This window comes from Coniosporium apollinis (genome assembly GCF_000281105.1).
Source record: "Coniosporium apollinis CBS 100218 chromosome Unknown supercont1.21, whole genome shotgun sequence".
Classification (NCBI taxonomy): Eukaryota; Fungi; Ascomycota; class Dothideomycetes; genus Coniosporium; species Coniosporium apollinis.
The window spans coordinates 178,288-199,708 of NW_006913283.1; the positions used below are offsets into that span (position 1 = coordinate 178,288).

At 55.1% G+C, this 21,421-nt stretch overlaps 6 protein-coding genes across 6 annotated transcripts; 2 read left to right on the forward strand and 4 right to left on the reverse strand.

The window, feature by feature from the left end:
• Positions 1-340: 340 nt before the first annotated feature.
• Positions 341-3,982, forward strand: W97_04718 (uncharacterized protein; the record flags this gene model as incomplete). Its single annotated transcript, XM_007782607.1, has 8 exons — positions 341-384; positions 435-586; positions 648-738; positions 783-1,338; positions 1,398-2,293; positions 3,243-3,512; positions 3,630-3,780; positions 3,839-3,982. 8 exons carry the CDS (start codon positions 341-343, stop codon positions 3,980-3,982), a joined length of 2,304 nt encoding a protein of 767 aa, XP_007780797.1.
• Positions 3,983-4,784: 802 nt separating this feature from the next.
• On the reverse strand, positions 4,785-6,426 carry W97_04719 (uncharacterized protein; the record flags this gene model as incomplete). The annotated part of the gene is made up of 3 exons (XM_007782608.1): positions 4,785-4,968; positions 5,023-6,110; positions 6,166-6,426. 3 exons carry the CDS (start codon positions 6,424-6,426, stop codon positions 4,785-4,787), a joined length of 1,533 nt encoding a protein of 510 aa, XP_007780798.1.
• A 1,173-nt stretch (positions 6,427-7,599) lies between these two features.
• W97_04720 (uncharacterized protein) lies at positions 7,600-9,365 on the forward strand (the record flags this gene model as incomplete). Its single annotated transcript, XM_007782609.1, has 2 exons — positions 7,600-7,952; positions 8,015-9,365. 2 exons carry the CDS (start codon positions 7,600-7,602, stop codon positions 9,363-9,365), a joined length of 1,704 nt encoding a protein of 567 aa, XP_007780799.1.
• A 1,738-nt stretch (positions 9,366-11,103) lies between these two features.
• On the reverse strand, positions 11,104-12,651 carry W97_04721 (uncharacterized protein; the record flags this gene model as incomplete). The annotated part of the gene is made up of 1 exon (XM_007782610.1): positions 11,104-12,651. One exon carries the CDS (start codon positions 12,649-12,651, stop codon positions 11,104-11,106), a length of 1,548 nt encoding a protein of 515 aa, XP_007780800.1.
• A 3,592-nt stretch (positions 12,652-16,243) lies between these two features.
• Positions 16,244-18,876, reverse strand: W97_04722 (uncharacterized protein; the record flags this gene model as incomplete). The annotated part of the gene is made up of 2 exons (XM_007782611.1): positions 16,244-16,597; positions 16,855-18,876. The coding sequence occupies 2 exons, from the start codon at positions 18,874-18,876 to the stop codon at positions 16,244-16,246; spliced, it is 2,376 nt and encodes a 791-aa protein (XP_007780801.1).
• A 628-nt stretch (positions 18,877-19,504) lies between these two features.
• W97_04723 (uncharacterized protein) lies at positions 19,505-20,450 on the reverse strand (the record flags this gene model as incomplete). The annotated part of the gene is made up of 5 exons (XM_007782612.1): positions 19,505-19,990; positions 20,049-20,060; positions 20,115-20,177; positions 20,227-20,261; positions 20,318-20,450. The coding sequence occupies 5 exons, from the start codon at positions 20,448-20,450 to the stop codon at positions 19,505-19,507; spliced, it is 729 nt and encodes a 242-aa protein (XP_007780802.1).
• Between the last annotated feature and the right edge of the window lie 971 nt (positions 20,451-21,421).

The window sequence follows — 21,421 nt, forward strand, 5'->3', positions numbered from 1 at the left end:
CAGCCATGCTTGGACCCTGTTGAGCGGGAGTGTCTCCCGGAAAGATACTTTGCTGAGCAGCATCGCTCTCGGGCGCTTTCGTAGCTACTTCGTCGTCGGCCATTTTGTTGTTCAGCCTCTGTTGTCAGCTCAAGGCACGGCTGTTGGTGTTGACGAATCGTGGGGAGCTTCCCATTCCAGTCACGTGAGGTGGGGTTCGCGAGCGACGCGCCTAGACGCGTTCCTCTCCAGGCAGATCTCGCCGCCGCGCCGACATCAACCACATCGTCCGCACATTGTCCCATCTCGACTCGGATTCAAGTCGGTCATCTGCGGAAAGCATCTTTGTCATCGCGCAACAATGTCGGCTGAAGCTGCTTCCCACATCACTCAAGGAGCCCTTAGGTTCGTCTCATCCCATCGGGTTCACTCAAACTGGACTGACGAGCTCTCAGGGCTGTCTTTGAGCAAGGCCGAGAAGCGGTTGGAGAACCTGTCGTCCAAGCTGTACAGATCAAGCCTCTCGAAGCAAAGGGTGATGGCCCCGAGCGGTACCGGGTGGTCTTCAGCGACATGCAGAACTTTGTCCAGAGCATGATTGCGGAGAGTACGTGCCACTGCTTACAGAAGCGACCAGAGTCGTGTTTGTGCTAACATTATGCTGTTAGAGTACTCCTCGGTAGTTAGCGACGGTACACTGAAGCGCGGCGCAATCGTCCGGCTGATCCAGTACACGCCGAACGTCATCAAAGGGAAAAAGTAGGGTTCTTCCGAAACTTGGAAGGGCCGACTAACAACCGTAGAATCCTTATCGTCGGCGAGGTACAAGTCTTGTCAGAACTGGGCGAGCACGAGAAACTTGGGAATCCCAAGGGCTTGGAGGCGGCACCGGAACAGGAGCAGCAGAATGCACAACCGGGATCTATATCAGGCGACGGGTTCTATGGAGCGAAACCGCAACAGCAACAGCTGCAGCCTCAGCGGCAAAACCTCCCTTCCCGCACGAATGTGTCCGCGGATTCCAGCGCAAACCACGGCAACATCTACCCGATCGAAGCTCTGTCACCCTACTCTCATAAGTGGACAATTAAGGCGCGAGTAACCTACAAGTCTCCGATCAAGACATGGCATAAACAAAGCAGTGAAGGGAAGCTCTTCAGCGTAAACTTACTGGATGAGAGTGGAGAGATAAAGATGACCGGCTTCAATGCTGAGTGTGACGCATGGTATAACGTCCTACAAGAGGGCAGTGTATACTACATCTCGAGTCCTTGCAAGGTCAACATGGCGAAGAAGCAGTTTTCAAATCTCAACAACGACTACGAACTAGCGCTTGAGAGGGATACGGTCATAGAAGCGGTACGCTGTCCATGCTAAATTTCCAACTTTCCTCTCGGGATATCACTGACACAAAGTAGGCTCCCGACCAAAGCAGCGTACCGCAAGTGCGCTTCAACTTTACCACCATAGGAGATTTGGAGTCTGTCGAGAAGAACACCACCATCGATACTATCGGCGTCCTCCAACAGGTCGGTGAAGTCTCAGAGATTGTGTCGAAAACTACAAGCAAGCCCTATGCCAAACGCGAGCTGACTCTGGTCGACAACACCAACCACTCCGTCCGGCTAACGATATGGGGAGATACCGCGCACTCGTTCGACGCGCCAGAAGGAAGTGCAATCGCATTCAAGGGAGTCAAAGTATCGGATTTCGGCGGCCGAAGTCTGAGCTTGCTCAGCTCAGGCTCCATGACTATCGATCCTGACATCGATGAAGCGCACAAGCTGAAGGGCTGGTACGATGCCCAAGGCCGCCAGGACACCTTCCAGTCCTTCCAGAACATGGGTGCATCACTGGGTGGTGGAGGAAACAGTTCCAAAACTATCCAAGAGGTCAAGGATGAGAACCTTGGGATGAACGAAGAAAAGCCCGATTACTTCAACCTGAAGGCCACAGTCGTCTTCATAAAGCAGGACAACATCGCCTATCCCGCATGTCTGTCCCCAGACTGCAACAAGAAGGTTGTAGAGGTCGATCCAGGCCAATGGCGCTGTGAGAAGTGCGACAAGACACATCCGAGACCGCAATACCGCTACATGATGTCGATCAACGTCAGCGATCACACTGGACAGATGTGGTTGAGCGCCTTCGACGACCACGGTAGGCTTCTGTTGGGCATGGACGCCGATCAAATCATGGCCTGGAAAGAGGAAGAGAACAAACAGGCGCTTGACGATGCCTTCCAGGCTGCTAACTGCAAGACTTATGTCTTCCGGTGCCGGGCGAAGATGGACAACTTCCAGGATCAGCAGAGGTGAGCTCATTCTCGGCCGCTGATAAGCTGGCCCTACTCAAGCTATCAAATATTTGCGGCTAATCTTTGTCAATCATAGGGTCCGCTATCAAGTTCAACAAGCTCATGACCTCAACTTCGTTTCTGAATGTCGCAAACTGACAGAGGTACTGAAGCAATACAACCTAAGCTCAGACAACAATAGCCTCTTCGTCCACTAGTTGTAGTAAACAGGTGCTCTGTACTGAAAGCGGATTCGTTCTTAGTGTGGGGAGGTGATGTGCTATCTGACGGCTGAAACTTGCATCTCCTGGCGTCTGGCTGGGTAGCGGAGCGGCTACGGGCTCGACATTGGTCCCTGGATTTCAGTGTAGATGTCAAGTGTATTTTAGCCTTCATCTTGCAGAGCTTACTAAAGGGCCTGTATTTGCTGTCAGAAGAGACTGGTGATGGTCCCTTGAGATAGCAGCATGTCGCGTGCGACAGCTTGAAACAGGTGGAGACAAGTAACAACGGCTTTAGTTGCCGAGAATGGAGTATTAAATGCTGCTACATCTCCGCTTGACAAGTCTCCCAAGGTTACTGAATATGTGCAACCAGAACGCAATACACAAAGGAATCTATCTCGAAAGTTTGTGATGGTGAACATCTCTTGCGGGCTTGGCAAAAGTGGGATGCAGACGAATCCCATTTGGGTTAGCGTCTTTGCTTCCCACAAACGCATTTCCACAACCTCTCGTCAGTGATATCGAACAACGCCCAGCGACCCGCCGACGACAACTCTTCAAAATGTAAGGATTTCCAGATCCACCGACACCCTGCCCCTTCTACAAACGATGAGGCGTTCGAAGGACGCCTCCACCGTCTAGTTGAGACCGACACGGCTTCCAGGATTGCGACGACTCTCTCATGCTCTCCGCACCGTTGACTCTGTGGCGAACAATGTCACTAACCCAGTGCTTCTCGGTAGGGTGAACCTCACGACTCAGAAGCGCCTCGCGGCGTCCGTCGCCGGCTGCGGCAAGCGCAAGATCTGGATGGACCCGAACGAGAGCAACGAACTTTCAAACGCCAACAGCCGCAACACCATCCGCAAGCTCCTCAAGGATGGCCTCATCATCAAGAAGCCCGTCACTATGCACTCGCGTGCCCGCGCCCGGGCCTTGACCGCCGCACGACGGATCGGCAGACATCGGGGTTTCGGTAAGAGGAAGGGTACTGCGGACGCTCGTATGCCTAGGTAGGTCAACCCCGCGGCATCGCCCGGATCGGCCGATTCACAGAGCTGGAGGGAGCCCATTCAGTTTGGAAGGATCAGTGGGCGTCTGGGAACGAGATACTGACGGATACCACACAGCCAAGTCCTATGGATGCGTCACCAGCGTGTCCTCCGCCGTCTCCTCGTCAAGTACCGCGCCAGCGGCAAGATCGACAAGCACCTCTACCACGAGCTCTACGCGCTCAGCAAGGGTAACACATTCAAGCACAAGCGTGCTCTCGTCGAACACGTACGTTCTGAGCTTTGTGACATCATTATTACTGAACCCGACTAACCCGCCTTCATAGATCCACAGGGCCAAGGCCGAGAAGCAGCGCGAGAGGATCATCAAGGAGGAGATGGACGCCAAGCGTGCGAAGACCAGGGCTGCGAGGGAAAGGAGGCAGCAGCGCGTGGAGGAGAAGAGGCAGGCGACCGTTGCGGAGGAGTAAATGCGGATCAAGGCGGGTGCGGGGAGTGTGCTCAATGTGGCATGAGGTCTGGCGTGGATTTCTTTGTGGGCGTAGACTCACTTTCGCCGGCATATCGCTGGCTACATCTTCGGGCATTGCGAGAAACTTCTCCTGACATATCTGGGTGCACCGTCGAAAAGTTGAGGCCAGTGATACTCATAGCAGCACCGCGAGCAATGCTGCTGCCAGAACGCGGCTCTGTAGTTTGTGTCACCCGACATCGAACTCTTGAATCATGGGATCTATAAATGATACGGCAGAGCTCATCACATCGCCTCGCTTTGTGCCCTCATGAATATTTTCAAACACGTCGGTTGCAAGCAACAAGATTCAGCCCACGAATCGCATCCTAAAACAGAACGTGAACCACGACCAATCAAGTATGACCCATTCATGGACGGCCCTCAGACCCAGGGCTCACTCGCTCTCTCTTACCCTCGGACCACACTCAATCGGAAACTGAGAATACTTCTTATGCTTCGAGACTAGTAACGCTAGTAAGGCATGACTGCAAAATTGGCAAGAGAAAGGTCGTCCAGGTCTACTACATGTCTCTGAGATCTTTGAGTACGCTTTGTTCCCGTACATTATCAACTCGCTAAGCAGCAATATTTCTCTGATGCCTGACGAAACAAACTTGTGCAAGCTTGCCCACATGAACCATGACCATCGGATGCTGGAGTTGATCTTTTTTCGCTTGAACGCAGGATGCCAGCGACGATTTTGCAGCCAAGGATCGGACATGTATGCGGGTCACGAAAACACTTCTACCTCATCACCTTTAAAGCTGCTTCATACCTGTTCCGTTCCTCAGCCTATTCTCCCGCTGCACGATCCTCATCGGCAGCGCCTCTCCGATGCCAAACAGCACGAAGAGCGCCCACTTCCACCTGAAGGGGTTGATAACGATGATGAAGACGAACCAGTATAGCAGTTCGCCATACGTAAAGAAGTCGAACGCACCACTATATGCTATTAGCACGCCGTATTGTCTAAAGCATCAAACCCAGACAACTTACCCCGGTGCCTTGGATTTAAGGAACCTAGTCATGTCGATCCACCGCTTCATCCACCACCGCTGCGGCCTCGCCAGCGGATCAACAAGGAACACCAGCAGGAATCTCGTATAGATGCCAATATGGTAGTTCCCAACCGTCCCAATCGCATTGACATACGTGCAGTTGTTCGCGCAGACATCAACATGAGCCGGTGGGAAGACCTGGAGGTACCAATTCGGGGGCTCGTAACCCTCCTCGAAGCACTCATCCGGAAGGAACGAAAGCGAGGGCCGCGTGTAGCCCGTCGCCATGATGCACACATCACCCTCGATGAACTCCTCGCGGCCAGGTCCGCCCTTGGGCACGCCTTGGGCGCGGCGGTTGAAGCGCACGCCGTGCTCCTCGAAGCCGAGGATGTCGCCGCGGAGCCACTTCGCCTTGCCCGCGCGAACGAGTCTGAAGACGTCGTCGTTGACCATCGGCGTGTCAGTGAAGATGCCTTTGCTGCCAGGCGGTGGGGCGAGATCAGCGAGGTCGCGGTAGAAGAACAGACGGAGGAGGCCCTCTGGGATCCAGGACAGGAGCGTCTCCTGCCCGAAGACGTTGAGAGAGAGCAGCGCATCGACCAAGGGGTTCCGCGGGATGATCCACTTCTCGGAGCGCGCGAGGATGGAGGTCTGTGCCGCGTCTTCGGCGGCGACGAATTCAAGCGCTTCGACCGCGGATGCACCGCCGCCGATCACGATCACTTTCTTGTCTTTGGCCTGCTTGCCGTCGAGCTGGGAGGAGTGGCAGATCTCGCCTTGGAACTTCTCCTGGCCCGGAATGTGAGGCATCTTGGGATCGCCGCAGGTGCCGACGGCGGCGATGATGCCGTCGAAACGGCCGTTCGAAGGGTCGTTGACGATCCATCTGCCCTGGCGGTCTTTGAAGACCTTGGTGACTTTGGTGTTGAACTTGGTGCGGTCTTCGAGGCTGTAGCGCCTCCAGAGCTGCGTGATCTGACTGACGATCTGCTGGCGGTCGGGGTAGCCTTTGCTCCACTTTATGGAGGGGTGGAAGCGGTACATAATACTGTGAATCTGGAGGCCGGATGTGTTGTTTACTTTCTGATATGGTGGTCAGCAATCAACATGTATGTCGGCATGTTAAGGGACGTCGTACAGCCCATATTCCACCAAGGGAATTCCGACCACCAGCCTCGAAGATGGTAGTCTCAAAGCCATGGCCAACACAGTGGGAAGCGGCGGAGACGCCAGTCAGGCCGGCACCAATGACTGCGATCTTTGGCCTGTCCAAAAGCTGCTCTGACTTGGGAGGTGGAGGTGCAGGCGAGAGGAGCCTGTCAAGCAGCCATTGATAGACTTGGTAAATGAAAAGGATGGGGTTGGTGAGAAGATGCTCGAACAAAGCTTGCACACTCATCTTTCTGAAGCTCAATTGCAACAGAAGGAATAGGTAAAGAAGTCGGAGAACTCGGGGCTTAGACTGTGAATCAATTCATATACATACCTACTCCTCGGCCAGTGAACGTATCTGTCGGCATAATGACAACATGCTGGGGAGGTACTGCAGCATATGCACGTGATAGGCGCGTTGCGGCATGCGTGAGTTAGAACTCCCATTTCCCATTGTTTGCGGTTTCCTTCAAAGAGCAACAAAGGCGGAATGAGAGTCACCATGAGCACTCAGAGCACCTCCACCATGGAGTCCTTTACACCACACGAAGACTGGAAGGGCAGCTCATTGCCTGGCCTTGGACCATGGCGTTCGGACAACCAAGCTTGCCCAAGCTTGACGCCGCCTTGCGCGACTTGCTCGCTGGGGAAACCTCACAACCAACGTCGAGGTCATGGCTCAAGCCGAAGCCAAAGCCAACACCTACGCGTTCGACAACCCCTCCGAGCGCTCCTAGACAGCAGCGGCAACACTCTCCTCCTAATCCTCAGCGTAGTGCACTGGTAGCCTCTGGCGCTGGTCTGGATGGGACATCGAGGCCCTACCTGAAGCCGACGCCAAAGCCGAACTCGAAACCTACGCCTACGCACCCGTTGAACAGTCGCCAACAGCACCGGCAGTCACCTCCTCGTGGTTCACCAGCAGTCTCAGTTCCTGATCCGCACGCAACGCCGAAGCCATATCTGCAGCCAAAGCCAAAGCCAACTTTAAACTCTCTAGGCCAATCTACCGCGCCGAGACAGCGGCAGAGATCACCTTCTCCCAACCCACCATCTGGAGCTCTCATAGGCCATTTGCTCGAAGTGCTCAACGAATGCGGACCTCCCAAGCTCGACAAGTTCCAACTCACAGCAATTTTTCACGCCGTACGAGGACGTGAGTTTGGTCGAGGTGCTGCCAGCGCGCTCACCTTTGAAGAGCTAGATGCACTCAAAGAACCACTCGGAGAAGCCATCCTCAAGGCTAAGCTTGCCCGTACACAGCCACAACCTGTGTTTTCTGCCAGTACCGCTCAGTCCTGGGAGTCGGTACCTGCATCACCAGCGGTGAGTTGCTCTGTGGCCTGTTTCAGAAGAAATTCCTCGCGGCGTTGTACGACTGAAAGGCCTTATGCTAATTCGTTGCAATCAGGACACTATGATGGCGGACGGTACGCCCACCGGTACGCCCACACTCGATCAGTTTCTCGCCGAACTCCAGCGCATCATTTGTGAACAGAATGGCGCCCAGTTGCAGGATTACCTAGTAATAGAGCCCCCATACCGACAGCTGTACACTGCAATGATTGCGGAGATAAGGCAGCGCTACCCAAAAGGCAAGGAGGACGAGTTGGAGGGGAAGTGTAGCGCAGCGCTTCCGGAGGCGCGGGAAGGCGCAGACGGTAGTCCATGGACTGCCTTCATCAAGTTCATAACACAGTACTTCGCATTCATACGAGATGTGAACGTCGAAAATCTCCTAGAGACATACAACCAACTAAGCGAGCTCGTTCAGTAAGTGTTCCGTGGTGGAAAACAGTTCTTCAGAGATGCATGTGGCTAACTGATTGCAAAAGAAAGTGCAACAGCGCACTCGGTCATCCATCTCTTGGTATCGTCATCCTGCCAACGGTTATCGCATACTCTCGTGTCCTCGCAAGGCTCGCGATAGGCCTTGACAAGAGACCAGAGCTCATTGCGCACCTCACCAAGCAATCCTCCGACGACAGCGGAGTCCGCGAAACCCTTCCCGAACGGGCCGCGAATATCCTCCGCCAGGCCTTCGTCACATGTCTAAACGATCGAACGGGCACAGCATCCGGCGTTCGAGACGGCAAGCCGGACGGCAAGAAAGTCGGTATCTACACGATCGCGAACCTCTGCCTCAAAATCCTCTTCCAGTGCCGCAAGACGCGTAACGCCGAGCAGATCTTCTCCAACATCTACAACCAGTCCCCGCCGCTCTCAATCTACCCGCGCCCAGAGCGCATCACCTACCTCTACTACCTCGGCCGCTTCCTCTTCTCCAACAACCACTTCTACCGCGCACAGCACGCGCTGCAAGCCGCGTACGACCAATGTCCGCCTCACCGCCTGAAGCAGCGTCGCCTCATCCTCATCTACCTCGTCGCATCCAACATCATCCTCGGCCGCTTCCCCTCGGCCGCTCTCTACTCACAGCCCGAAGCCCTCGGCTTCGCGGAGCGCTTCGCCCCCCTCTGCCGCAGCATCGCGCGCGGCGACCTCGCGACCTTCCGCCGCCTAACCGACCCCAAAAACGAGCACGCGTCCTGGTTCCTGCACTACCGCATCTTCCTGCAGCTGAAGAACAGATGCGAGGTGCTAGTCTGGCGGTCTCTGATCCGCAAGACCTTCGTGCTCGCGGGCCAGCAGGGCGATGCGCAGGCTCGGAAGGCCCCGACGCTGGATCTCGGGTACGTGCTGCAGCTGGCGCAGATGCTGGAGCAGAAGGCGCTGAGTCCGCTGAGCCAGTTGGATGGCGGGCCGGGCCGGAGACACACGAACTGGATCTTTATGGATAGGGAGCCGCCGGCGAGCGCGCGGTATGTTGATCCCGATTTTGCGGGGACGGAGGAGGGGAGGCCGGAGGTGCTGCTGCCGGATATGCTGGAGGTTGAGAGCATAGTGGCGAGTCTGGTTGACCAGGGGCTTCTGAATGGGTTCATCAGCCATAGGCAGTTGCGGTTTGCGATCCAGGGCGCGAAGAGGAAGGGCGCGCTGCCGGCAGGGTTTCCGAATGTGTGGGAGGTTGTTAAGGGCCGGTGTGATGAGGAGGTGCCTGGTTGGAAGAAGGACCCGCCACGCGGTGCGGTCGGTGCCACTGCTGGGAGAATTGCGGCGGGAGGCTTTGGGCCGGGTATGGTGGTCAACCTGAGTGGTGCTAGGCCTGTTGGCGCTGTGCCTTGACCGCGGAGTAACATGCCTAGCCGTGCTGCAGAAAGGGACTGTGTTAGGGTTATGCTCACAGATCTCGTTGCTTAGCGTGTTGATGGCAGCCACAAGCCTCCTGGATATACACTTCAAAGACATCCAAGACGAGAATCAAACAACATCTGCGGCTGCAAGGCTGCTTAATCGTACCTTTCGCACCGCATTGACATGGAAGACAGCATTGATCAGCCTCTTGTATCTAATGCAAATCGCCATATGGATTGTTTGCCCTGTCTTCGCCGGCGTCTCAACCGGTTTTATTTACAACGTTTTGAACTGCCCAAGTGGTACTTTGGGCATCTCTGCAAGGTCAAAGCTGACAGATGTGCAAGGACACGGTGGGTAGAAGGAACAACAAGACCGTAAGCACGAAGATCGCATCGCCGGATCCTTGGACGCTGCGCTTAAGACAGACTGGCTGCCGGCTGTGCAGTTGTTGTTGATTGGAGAGCACAAACGCCCGTGTAGACTTGGATTATCACCCTTACAGAACATCGTGACGTCCAAAGTAGCAAATGGGCCTGCTAGTGGTGCCGTGCAATCTTCAAGAAGCCTCGTGTCATCGGTATTGCGCCTGAACAGGAGCCGAAGCCCATCACCTTCCTGAGAGTACTCCATGCTGGGCAAGGACGTGCGGTAGGTCAACCGTCGTCTGTCCTTGGGGACAGGTTGGTTTCTGTGGGGCGTTTTCCTTGAAGCTTCATGGCAGTCTGGGTCGTCCAATGGTCGAAACGGTAGGTTTCTTGACCCTAAGAGGAGGGGCGGTGATAAGATCGGACAGATATCCTAACGTAGCTTGTGAGGAATTACTATAACATCAGGTGGATCTCAGACAGGGTTACTTCCGTGAGAAGGGTGGTGATGCAAATTTGAAAGTATTGTGAGATGAGACGTATTTGGAGATATGAATTGTTTAGAGGGATTCGAGTAAGTCGCTCGCGCTCGTTGAATGATTCTGGGTTCATTGCGACCTAATGGAGAGACGATGGAGGATAGGGACATACTAAGCATTGAAAATCACTCATGAGATTTGCCAGCATAAGGATAGGCGACTGAAAGACGCCGGCCCAATCGACCGTGATCTATCTGCTGGTAGATTGCATAGTATATGGCTGAAGGTTCGCCGCCACACGCTCGCAGAGCATGCAGGCTGTTCAAGATTTACAAGCGAAGCAAAAGTGGTATCGTACAGCAGCAGCAAGCCCAAGAGCCGGGCAGCCCTGCATCAGTAGCCAGAACCCAAAAACGGCTTTGCAGATGTTCACTCCAGACCGCGACGCCGGAGAAATGCGCACGTGACGTTACCGAACCCTATGCACCGGGTCTCCGCACTGGCGGCCGGAGAGTGACGATATAGCCTGAACCCCAAAAGACAATATAGTACATGCAAGGCCGCTGGCCGCGCGGCACTCTCGCTGAAGTCCGGTACTGGAACAGGAAAAAACATATGTGCTGACGGCCTCCAAGCAGGCTGACGCGGAAGCGAAGTGATCTATGCCGATGAACCATGGGTATATGTGAACGATCGGGAAAATAGGCCTCAGGATGATCCGGATGAAGCCAATGCGGCAGCGAAAATCTGATAGAAGAAGGTATGCTCGTTAACGTGACATGCAGGATCGAGGCCGCTCTACGGTGATCGTAAACTATGAAGTACGAATGGCGCGTGCGCTCCCGGCGGCGCCCTCATCTCGCTTCTCCGAGATCACGAACGTTATCGCGGCTCCCGTTTAGGGGAGCCTGGCGCAGGATTTCGATCAGGACCAGCTGAGAAGTGCGAAAAGTGCGAATAGCGTGTTTCACGTTGGGTTGGCGGGTCTGGATTGCGGGCACTTCCTGAGCCACGTTCATCTCCACCACCCCGTTCCTCATCGATTCGTTGCTGTTGCTGTTGCTGGTAATGTTGCTCAGCACTGGACCTTTCGGATCGCCCTACACTCTCTGCACGGCCAGATGCCGGTTCGTGATAGCTTCGTGGTCGTGCTCCAGGGTCGTAGCCTCGTGTGGAAGCGTCGCTGCGTGTTCGAGCATGGCCACGACGGCCAGGAGTAGAAGTCGATGATGACACTTGAGAAAACGATGGCGAGGTGTATTGGGTAGTAGGCTGTGGAGCGGGTTGGTGGGCGCCTTGCGCTTTTCGCTTCTTCGGTGAGCTGGTGTAATCCGAATCGAACTCATGGGACCCTGACAGATGCGACGAGTGTGTGATCTTCGCCTTGACTGACGGGGTGGCTGGGGGATTGCTGCTTGATCCTGCTTGAGATGACGGAGGCACCCAGTGATGGAAGTAGATCGACGGCGATGAGGCAGTATGCTCTTGCTGATGCGCGGACTGACTGTGCTGTAACGAGTGCACTGCTGGTGCCGAGGGCGGCTGCTGTATATGCATATCGTTTGTCGTCAACCGTGGGAGTTGAGAGTGCGGTGGCGGCGGCCTTGGGGCGGACGTTGGTGCACCAACCTGACCGGGAGGCTGCAAGGCTCTCGCCCTGCTAGTTGGCGACATAGTACCGACAGAGTATGAGGAAGCTGAGAATGCTCCTGCATGTTGCGGAGGTGGTGCTAGGGGCTGCACCTGGAGTACAACAGGTGCTGCCGCAACCTGTTGCGACACTTGCGGCCCTATGCTGTACACGCTTGGCTGAGGCTGGCCGATCATCCTCTGGTCCCTGCGTGAATCTGGTGAACTCTGCGCTTGTACAATGACTTGCTGCTGCTGAGCTGCTTGCAACTGCGCTGCATACTGTTGCAACCAGTCTATGCTGATGTTTGCGAGATTCCCTCCGCCAATGCCGGCGAATATCATCGGCACGAGGTGGGGAGGGACACCGCCCGACATAGAGTCTCTCAGCATTGTCTGCTCAATCTTTCGTTGCTCCAACTTTAGGCTTTCCTGTCGAGTTCTTTCCTCTTCCTGCCTCCTCTTCTCCTCTTCAGCTTTCGCCATGAGCCAGTTTCGCATGGATTCTTCCGCACCTTGCCACTGTGATGGGGGAGCAGGCATCTGACCGAAGGAAGAAGGTAGTTGTTGGGATCCTGACGGCCCGCGGCTTGGATCTGGCAGCGTCATGGCCGCCGGCGGCGGCAACCCTCGATGAGGCGTGCCCATTGTTCGCGAGGCGCTGCCTGGCAACGGACGAAGCGGATCGCCAGCGGTCGTCGGAGGGGATCGTAAGGTCGACAACGATAATGGCGGAGAGTAATCATGAGGAGTTTTGAACTTGAACTCTGATTTGGCTGGTGGAGAAAGTGTGAGCAACATGAGGGCGACTATGCGTTGACAACCATCCGAAAGTGCTCAGATACGAGGAGAGGTAGCGGATGAACAGTAAAGCAACCAGAAAGATACTCTATGCACTGATGACAAGTGAAAAGTTCCACATACTGATCTCTTAAGAGAAAACACAAGCCATGGACCCAAAAGGCCACTGGGCAGCAAAAGCTCGTAGGCCGTTGCCAGAACTAGTGCTGCTCTGCAAAGACAGTGGTACCTGAGACTTGAACCTCTGATTTGCCCATCCCATAGGGCTCTTGCTACCGCGGAGTTAACTTGGATGAATCCGTCTGCTGCACCGATGATCTGGCCCAGCGCTCGCGTGGTCTGCTAGTCAAAGAATGCCGATCAAGAAGGGCCTGGAAGGCAAAGTTAAGCAAGAAGTAACGGGGAGTACACGAAAGAGACGAAGATGCCGGCTCGGCTTGTCAAATGAGCGGACGCCGGTGCGGGCAACGGCAACAGGAAAAAAGATGAGTGTCGCTGGATGCTGCAAGGATCAGCATGAAGAAGGACGAGACGGCGAACGACGGGCGGAGTGACGTCCTCAGCAAGGCCGACCGAAGTTGGCAGTACTTCTTAGCCGCAGGTCTGTGGCGCCTCAGGAGCAGATGCGGCAGGCCTCTCTTTGAACCGCTGTCAAATTACGTTACCGGACGGAACAGGTTCTTTACCGGTCATTCCAAGTTACTTCAAAAGGAACCCCGGTGACTTCGGCATGGTTTACTTGGTGAGTGATGGACTGTAGCAGTTAAGACCCTTGCTACCGTTCACGTCACCGTACCTGGTCTCTATCACAGCCGCTGGACAATCGCGAAAAGTTCGCTCCTAGCTAGCTGTAAAACGTGCTGTGGCGGGTCGTGTCAATGGTGAGTAGCCAGCAAGGTAGCCGGACGCGGCACTCGCGTGTGCAGCCGGTAGAGCCTGCCGAGCGACTCCTTGTCTACGTTACAGCATGCCCTAAAGAGCAACTGCCGACGTTCTCGGCGAGGTAGCTCTGATGAGCAGGACATGCCTCTATCGAGTAACGATGCACGCTCTTCAGTGATTAACGGTCGTAGCTCCATCCGTGCGTGGCTTGCTGACGGCGGCACCCACAACGGGCCAGGGAATGTGCATCAAGCCTGCCGCTGAGAACCGCCGCCCAGGACCAGGGACGAAGCGAGCAAATCTCCATGCGAAGTGAGCCCTGCAACTTGAGGCAGCGGACGGATTAGTGATGAATCAGCTCTAGTTCTTGTCCGATCGGTCCTGGCGAAATGAAGGGGCTCTTCGGCCATCCCCGATTGTCAGACGACAGGCGCTTCTTTATGGCTGTCTTTGCGCCTACCCTTTGCCTCAACTGCTTCCCGCTCGGATACAGCTGCTCTGAGAGTAGTTAACCCTCGTCGTGCCAAAGGTGGTACGTGGGACTACGATGGGGCTAACGGCAGGCTTCGATGAGCACAAATAGCAGCGGTAACACAGTGCTAGTCCGCCAGCGCGGTCAGGGAGCGTGGCCATGCACCCCGAGCTGAGCATGCTCAATGCATACGGACTCCACGAGGCTCTCTGGTTTACCCACTGAACGAGACCTTTCGAGAACCAAGGAGGTTCCCCTCCTGAATGGAAACCGCTGTCGGCCAGTCAGAGCGCAGCAGCGGTATTCTTCCCCTCCCGCTCAAGCAGGGACGTTGTTACAGCACCCCTCGCGAGACGTGCTGTGCTTCAAAAAGGCTCACGACTACAATGCCTACCCAGCTCTGTCACAGTCTCCTCTATGGCGATCGAGTCGAGGGGAAGGAGCGCTACCTCGTGCTTCGCAAGCTGGCCAGGCTTCGGTCAACATGCTACTCGAGGCTCACCTTAGAGCACTCCCGCAGTGGTTTAAGAGGGCAAGAAGCGATTGATGTTGCGCATGGGGGGTGGAGGGACTTTGGCGGCGCCAGGCGATTTAGAGCGACCCACAGCCGCGTCTCGACGGAAAGCCGTCACTTCGGGTTGCGCAATCACTGGGCGTCTGGCAGCGCTAAAGTAGCTCCACTTGGAAGGCCTGGGCAAGGTCTTCGCTATGGGCATTCCTTCGCCCGGCGTGTTGCATCTGAAACTCGTGGCGTCGGACATGGATCGAATGTCGTTAGATCCATATCCGTCTTCTATGGCAGCGTCCACATGCCGTCGAACTTGCCAGCACCGTCTCGCTGTAATGTATGGGTGATTAACTACGTGGATGTAAGTTACGAAGCATCGCCAGAATCCCTCAAAAACCCCGATGCACATATGCAGTCCCTGCATCGGCTTATGGGTCGCGGCGAAACCATGCGCGCATGATGACTGCCCTGCGTGCCGTTGAATCCAGATAACTGTTTTCCGAACCGGCGCTTGCTGGATGCGCTTGTTGCGGCTGCTTTGTGTATTTCCGGGTTTCCTACGATCTTGCTTATATCAATCTTTCAAGACCACGACCATCTTATGGCTGCATCCTCAAACCTTAGTGGACAAGACCGTTCGGAGTCTCAAACGATAAACTTTGCATTACCGTGAGCCCAGTTTGTTTTGCAATTTAGCATGATGATCTATTCTCCCACTAACCTCCGGTACAACCATGTGGGAGCGGCACTCGCGGCCTCGCACCTCCAACGAGACAAGATCTACCACGATCGACCTTCTTGATCAGCATACCCACATGTCGAGTCTTCCTACAGTACACAACAGAATCCGCTTAGCCCCGAGGGCTCGTGAATTCGTCCCGCCTCCCTGGCTAAGCGCCGCTCAATCCGGCTGCGAGGGTTGCCTAGCAGGTCAGCTCGTCTGGACATCCCAGTCTGACAGCGGAGCATCCGCCGCGAAGATTCCAATTTGACAATCCTTCACACTCAAATTCTCGGGACCTGTGTGACCGCTTCTTCGAAGATCGATGCTCGTGGTTCCTTCGAACAGAAAACCGAACTGCAGGGAGGCGCAAGTCCAGTCGCTGTGCTTGCATGCTTGTAAGCAGCCTCACAATGCTCTGGCGTCCTGCCACGGCCGTTCAAGACCAATCAACCATTTCTACCTACACAAATACCTTGGATACCTTCATCGAACCCAACCCAGCCCTTTACCGATTACATGCGTGATGATTAGAGGTGAGAGTAGCGGCAGGACGTGGCGAGATCAGCGCCTCCACCACCTGCCAAAAGTAGAAATGGAAAACATCCCATGCAGCCTCCCAATCCGTCGACAAACAACCCAACCTGAAGAAGCAAATGCTCGCTGACTTTTGCTGCCGGGCACGGGCCACCCAGCCCATGATGAGGGCCACGTTGAAGCCACGCGAGAACAACATCAGCCGCTGACCTCAGCGATCTGCATGCGGCGCCTTCTCGAAGCAATCTGGAAGCGAATTGGAAGCTTTCCCAAAAAATTGCGCAACACTGCTGCCGTCCACCCCATACCCATCCCACGTGGGTTGCAGACAAGGGTTGCATCACTGCCAGACGCCCTAACCGGCTTCGGGGCACCTCGAGCGTCGCCGTCGCGCGCTTCCGTCCCGCGCTCACCCAAAAAGAAGGAACAGCCTTCTTCAGTAAAGGGGGGGGGGGGGGGGGGGGGGGCAGCCCTACGTCGCAGCCCTAGCCCTCCTCTTCCGCTGCTTCCACTCCGCTTTCGCCACCTTCATCAGCAGATCTTCATCTTTGACCGGGATCCACGAGGTCAGCACCTTCATGGCGTTCTCAAAGTCCGAATCCAGCAGGATCTCTCGCGTGGCATCAATCAAAGCGGCCGAGGTCGCGTGCAGCACGTCTAGATCGGCGCCGAACGACGGCGGAGAGCCGGGGCTTGCGTTCGAGGCGTCGCCTAGAAGCATGAAGACGTCCCAGACGCGGAGCTGCGCTGGGAAGGGGATGGAGTAGTTGAAAAGGGTCAGGTACCAGCGCGTGCCGTACGCTGTCGATGTGATACCCAATTCGTCCTGGGTTGAGCATGGTCAGCACATGGTGAACAGGATCTTGCGCACCCTCCAAGGCTTAGTGCACTTAGATGTTGCCGCATCTCTATCGCATTTTAGTAGGAAAGGATGCGGCAATGACTAAGTGCACCGAGCCTTGCTCCTAACGGAGCTCTTCGGCGCATTCGGGCTCCCTCACGAAGCAGCCATCGGCACATGTGCCGAAACGGTAACAGATAAACCACACGGGGCAAGGTAAGCCGAGGAGGAACCAAGCTTACCAATTTCTGCGCGACGTCTCCCCCGGCAAGCCAATTCTTTTCGAAGTCGTTCAGCGCCTCCATCAGTCCATCGAAGCCGGATTGGTAAAGGCGTTCTAGACCGCGAAGCTGCCAGAGGCGGACCAGCATCACGAACGCCGTCTCCTCGTCGAAATAGCACAGAAGCGTTGCAGCCAGCGTAGCCATGCCCTGAACATAGCCCGTATCGGGCAGATACAAGGACATCGCGTGCAGCACGCGGAATAAAAGCCGCTGGCCTCCGCGATACCGCCGCCTGAACATGATGTGGCTGCTGATCGTCCTCGGGACATCGACATCAATTTGCACGTCATCTGCTGAATCCACCTCTTGGAGCTCGTAGAAGGCCTGCACAAGCTCTTCCTCAGACGGACTGCCCTTGGCTTCTCTGGCGCTTGCCGACAGGAATGAATGCCAGGCCATGGATCTCCAGCGGTCTGGAATGCCTTTCCATGCCCGCGATATCACTTTTGGGTCTTTGGTGTCGAAGTCGAAGATCATGCCTCCGCCTCTTCCGCTCTTCGGCTTGAGCTTGCCCATCTTTCTCCATTTCTCCTCGCGCTCCCACTCTTTCTTCTTCATTGCCATGGCGGCTCTTCCGCCATCCTCTTGCTCGGCGATGTCGGCTAGACCAGGGGGAAGTGTGAGCATGTCGCTGGCTTCGTCCATCCATCTTCTGTCTTTGTTGTGAGGTAGGCGGTTTGCAGCGTGGCGAAGCGAACGCCGGCTACGTGAGGTGTTGCTTAGATTAGAGTACACCGAGCCGGTTTGGTCAAGCGAACGGTGTGAGGACTTCCGCCTCGGCGGAGGGTTCGTCTTAGTAGATCGTGCAGATTTGGGGTTGGAAGGGGTCCGTCGGAGAGTTCGTTTCCGTCGAGGAGTGTCAGACGCCAGTTGGAGTGCTGTCGATGTCCGTGCGAGACCTGGTCTTTCGTGTGCGGCGAACGACTTGCTTGATGAATCACGTGAAGAGACCTTCTTGGGCACGATGAATCCGTAGCGGTCGACGTCTCCGCCTTCTACGTCTGCCCAGTCTTCAATGCCTCCTGCTGTCTCGTGCGGCTCTTTGATGATCTGACTGATTCGCCGGTTGTCCACGGTCCTGGAACCCTTTGAGCCTGGTGATTCAGTTGGACGGAGTCGTTGCGCGGGTAGACTTGAAGCATCAGGCGTCGGCGACGGGGAGATGCTCTCGTTGCCAAGTAGGGGTGGTTCTGAAATTTCGAGCGCTGGGGAACCCAGTTGGCTGACTCCCTCGCCTGCTTTTTCATCTCCATGTTCGTACATCGAGCGCACCTTCTTAGACAGCATCTTCTCGTCTGGTGACAATACTCGAGTAGAGAGTATACGCCCCCGCTGACTACCCACCTTCCCCACAACTGGCGAGGATGTTTCCGCAGCTTTTTCGGGACTCTGATCGTGCCCGTTCTTCGCGCCGACAGCCGCAGCTGCCTTCTTGCCCCCCCACAGCATACTGCCCCTATGCGAGAACTCTATATTGTCCGGCGAGGATAGATCATCGAAGCTCCCTGTCGGTATAGGAGTGCTTATTCTATGAAACGACCCAGTCTGATCTTGGCGTATGGAGTCTTCCGGCAGCGATTGTGGGGTGAATGCTTCTCGCTCGTGCGCGTCTGCTGCTTTGGATGCCTGCGGCAGTGTTTCGTTGTTGACGGTGACGGTCGGTAGGCTAGGGACCTTGCTTACGACAGACCCGTCGTATACGCTCTCCGCAACAGACTCCCTGCCCAATGTTGATATCGAGGTTGCGAGGCCTGAGTCTCTTTTCGCTTCGTCCTCGGAGAGGTGTGAGCGCGTCCTGAAAGCTGGCCAACGCGGTCCCGGTGCTGATTTTGGTCTGCGCAGGCCATTGAGCCAGGAGTGGGCGGTGGAGGATGATTTAGAAGGTGCATCGGTTTCTAGCGCTGTGTGCTGCGAGGTCGGGTTGGACTCCAGGATGTCCTTGTTGGCGACAGTCTGATCCGTGTCTGCCCCATCTTTCATGGTGCCTATGGCGATTGATGGGGAGTATGAATCCGCAGCGGGGGACGCGGCGGCAGGGCGAGGTGTATGATCCGCGAGTTTAGAAACAGCTCACAACCGTCACGTCCACACGCACCCCGTCAGCAATAAACCTCTCAACTGGCTGGCGCACGATCACCATATTGCGGAGATCATCGTCTTTGCTCGAGCACAATGGGCTGAATGTTAAGATTGGCAAGGGCCCTGTTCCTCCATGCAGCACGCAGGGCTCGGAAATTTCCAAAAGCCACTTTATGCAACGGCGTAATAACAAGCTTAAGCTCAATCGGCCCGTTACAACAGTTGCGGGCCTTATCCAGAATCTACAGCGCTAATGATATCCGAGAACTGATGTTAATAGCTACGAATAGATGTTTGGATGCGAAGCATCCTGTATTTGTGCAGGTATGTCCAATCTGTGTGGCCGAAACAAACAACCCCCAACTCTGGCGGGTGCAGCCGACCAGCGCCAGTAGATATGCTAATATTAGCTGAGTGCAGGGGCACACGGTAGGCTCCGCAACTTGAAACACAAGCACGAGTCTTTCCCCTCCACATGCAATACACGGCCGCTGTCAAATTTTGCAACGGCTGCGTTGGCGAGAATGGCTTACAAGCCAAGCTTCCGCTTCTTGATTCTAGGCAGGATACCCGCTAGTGTAATCACCGCAGCCGCAATGACGGCCCAAAGCTGAATGTGCAGGACCTTCTTGTTGAAGTCCGTCTGCGTCGCCGCCGCAACGGTGACCAGCGCAAGGGCGAATATGGTGTAGCCCGCCCACCGGTGGTATTTGTAGATTGCCTTCGCGTTGTCCTCTCCACCGTAGAGCTGAGGCACGAAGTACTGCGTGAAGCCGACTATTGCTTGGATAAGGATCAGGATGTAGGTGATCAGGCCGAGTATGGCGTGAGGGGACTCGAAATGCGTGCCGTTGTGGGCGGCCTTGTTGTATACGATCACGATGAGTCCGCCGAGTAGGAGTAACACACCGGTCGGGTTGATGATCGCATGTGCCCAGGTTCCGTGCTTCTTCTGCTCCGGGGTATGTGTTGGTTGTAGTATGAGGGCTCCCTGGGCGAGCAGAAGTAGGCCAGCCTAAATGGCGTATAAGGATCAGTCTCCGGGTGCTTTTGACGGCGAGTATCTAGCTTACGGAGTTCAACAACTATCGACATGGTCAGCCAGGTGTTAAGCACATACAGAGTAAGGACAAACATACCGGATGAGCTGAAAACAGCATGAGCTTATGAGAGAACACACTCCCCCAGATGATCCCAGCAAGCTTCGTTATGTCAGTCCAGGTCTTGCAAAGCCGAGAATCCAGCGCGTACTATCAAAACGCCAGCTTGAGCGATGATGCCGGTTCCTTTCACACTAATCAGCTTCAGGCTAAGTAATGGTTCCCATGGGATAGCAGCTCACCCAGTATCAAGTTGTAGGCAAGCGGCTTCTCCTCCTGCTGTGAGGCATCTCCAGCTCTTCCGAGCAACGGCTCGTCCTCTCCTCGCTCCAAGGTAGCCGGGTTTTGATCTGGAATGCCCGTTGCGGATGCCATTTTGCCTCAAGATGCTATGCTGTCAGATGTTTCGATTTGAGTACGGAGAGTCTATTTATTTTCTACTTCGGACGCGGGGCATCCGGATAGCTTAGCTTCATGACGCGCACGAAGGACTTGCAGGGAGCACTGGCCAATGACATGCACACATAACTCAGCAATCCGCAGCTGTGACCACTTACTACTCACGACCACCTTCATATTACCAAGCGACACTTCATTTACAGCAACTGACAGGCAGAGGAGATTGAATGATTGGATCTGGACCGTGCGTATGAGGTTGACTAATGTTAAAGTATCCTTTAGGCAATAAAAAGCCCCCAGCATACAGCTGCTGACCTGTATCTCCCCTCTGGTACGACAAGGGCAGGTACTGGTAGAGTAGCACTAGTAGTCGCGAGTGAACAATGAAGGAGAGGCTGCTTTATGGACGCCGGGCATGATCACAGCAGCGGTTCGGTGGTTCTCAATCTCTTCTGACGAGGCATCATTGCATCTGCTATGAGACGTCGCCACCGTCAATATAGACGCAGTTGGAGCTGTATACAACGTTTACGAAGCGCTTCAGGATCTCATTGTACATTTCTCTTGTTGCAGATACTCGGCGCAAGAGTCACGAAGTCAGCGTCATCCATCTTTAGCAGCACATGCATCACCGAGAAGAACGCAGCTGCATCCTGCGATCACATTCATACACAATAACTTCGGTTTCAACATACCGGAGATGCCTACGGTCCCCATGATTGTTCCTCCGTTTCCTCTACCAGTCCATCAGGTGGCCTTGCTGTCTTCATGATTGATTCATCGAGTCGACATCGCACGGAGGGCAAGATCATGGGCTTGGGTTTTCACAGTAGGTGTTCTACGGTTCTTGTTCTCCTTCCCGATTAGGTCGCACCGCTTCCACCTAAGACCTCTGCGTCACGAATGAAGGACATCACAATCCATACGAACCTATTATAAGGTGGAAC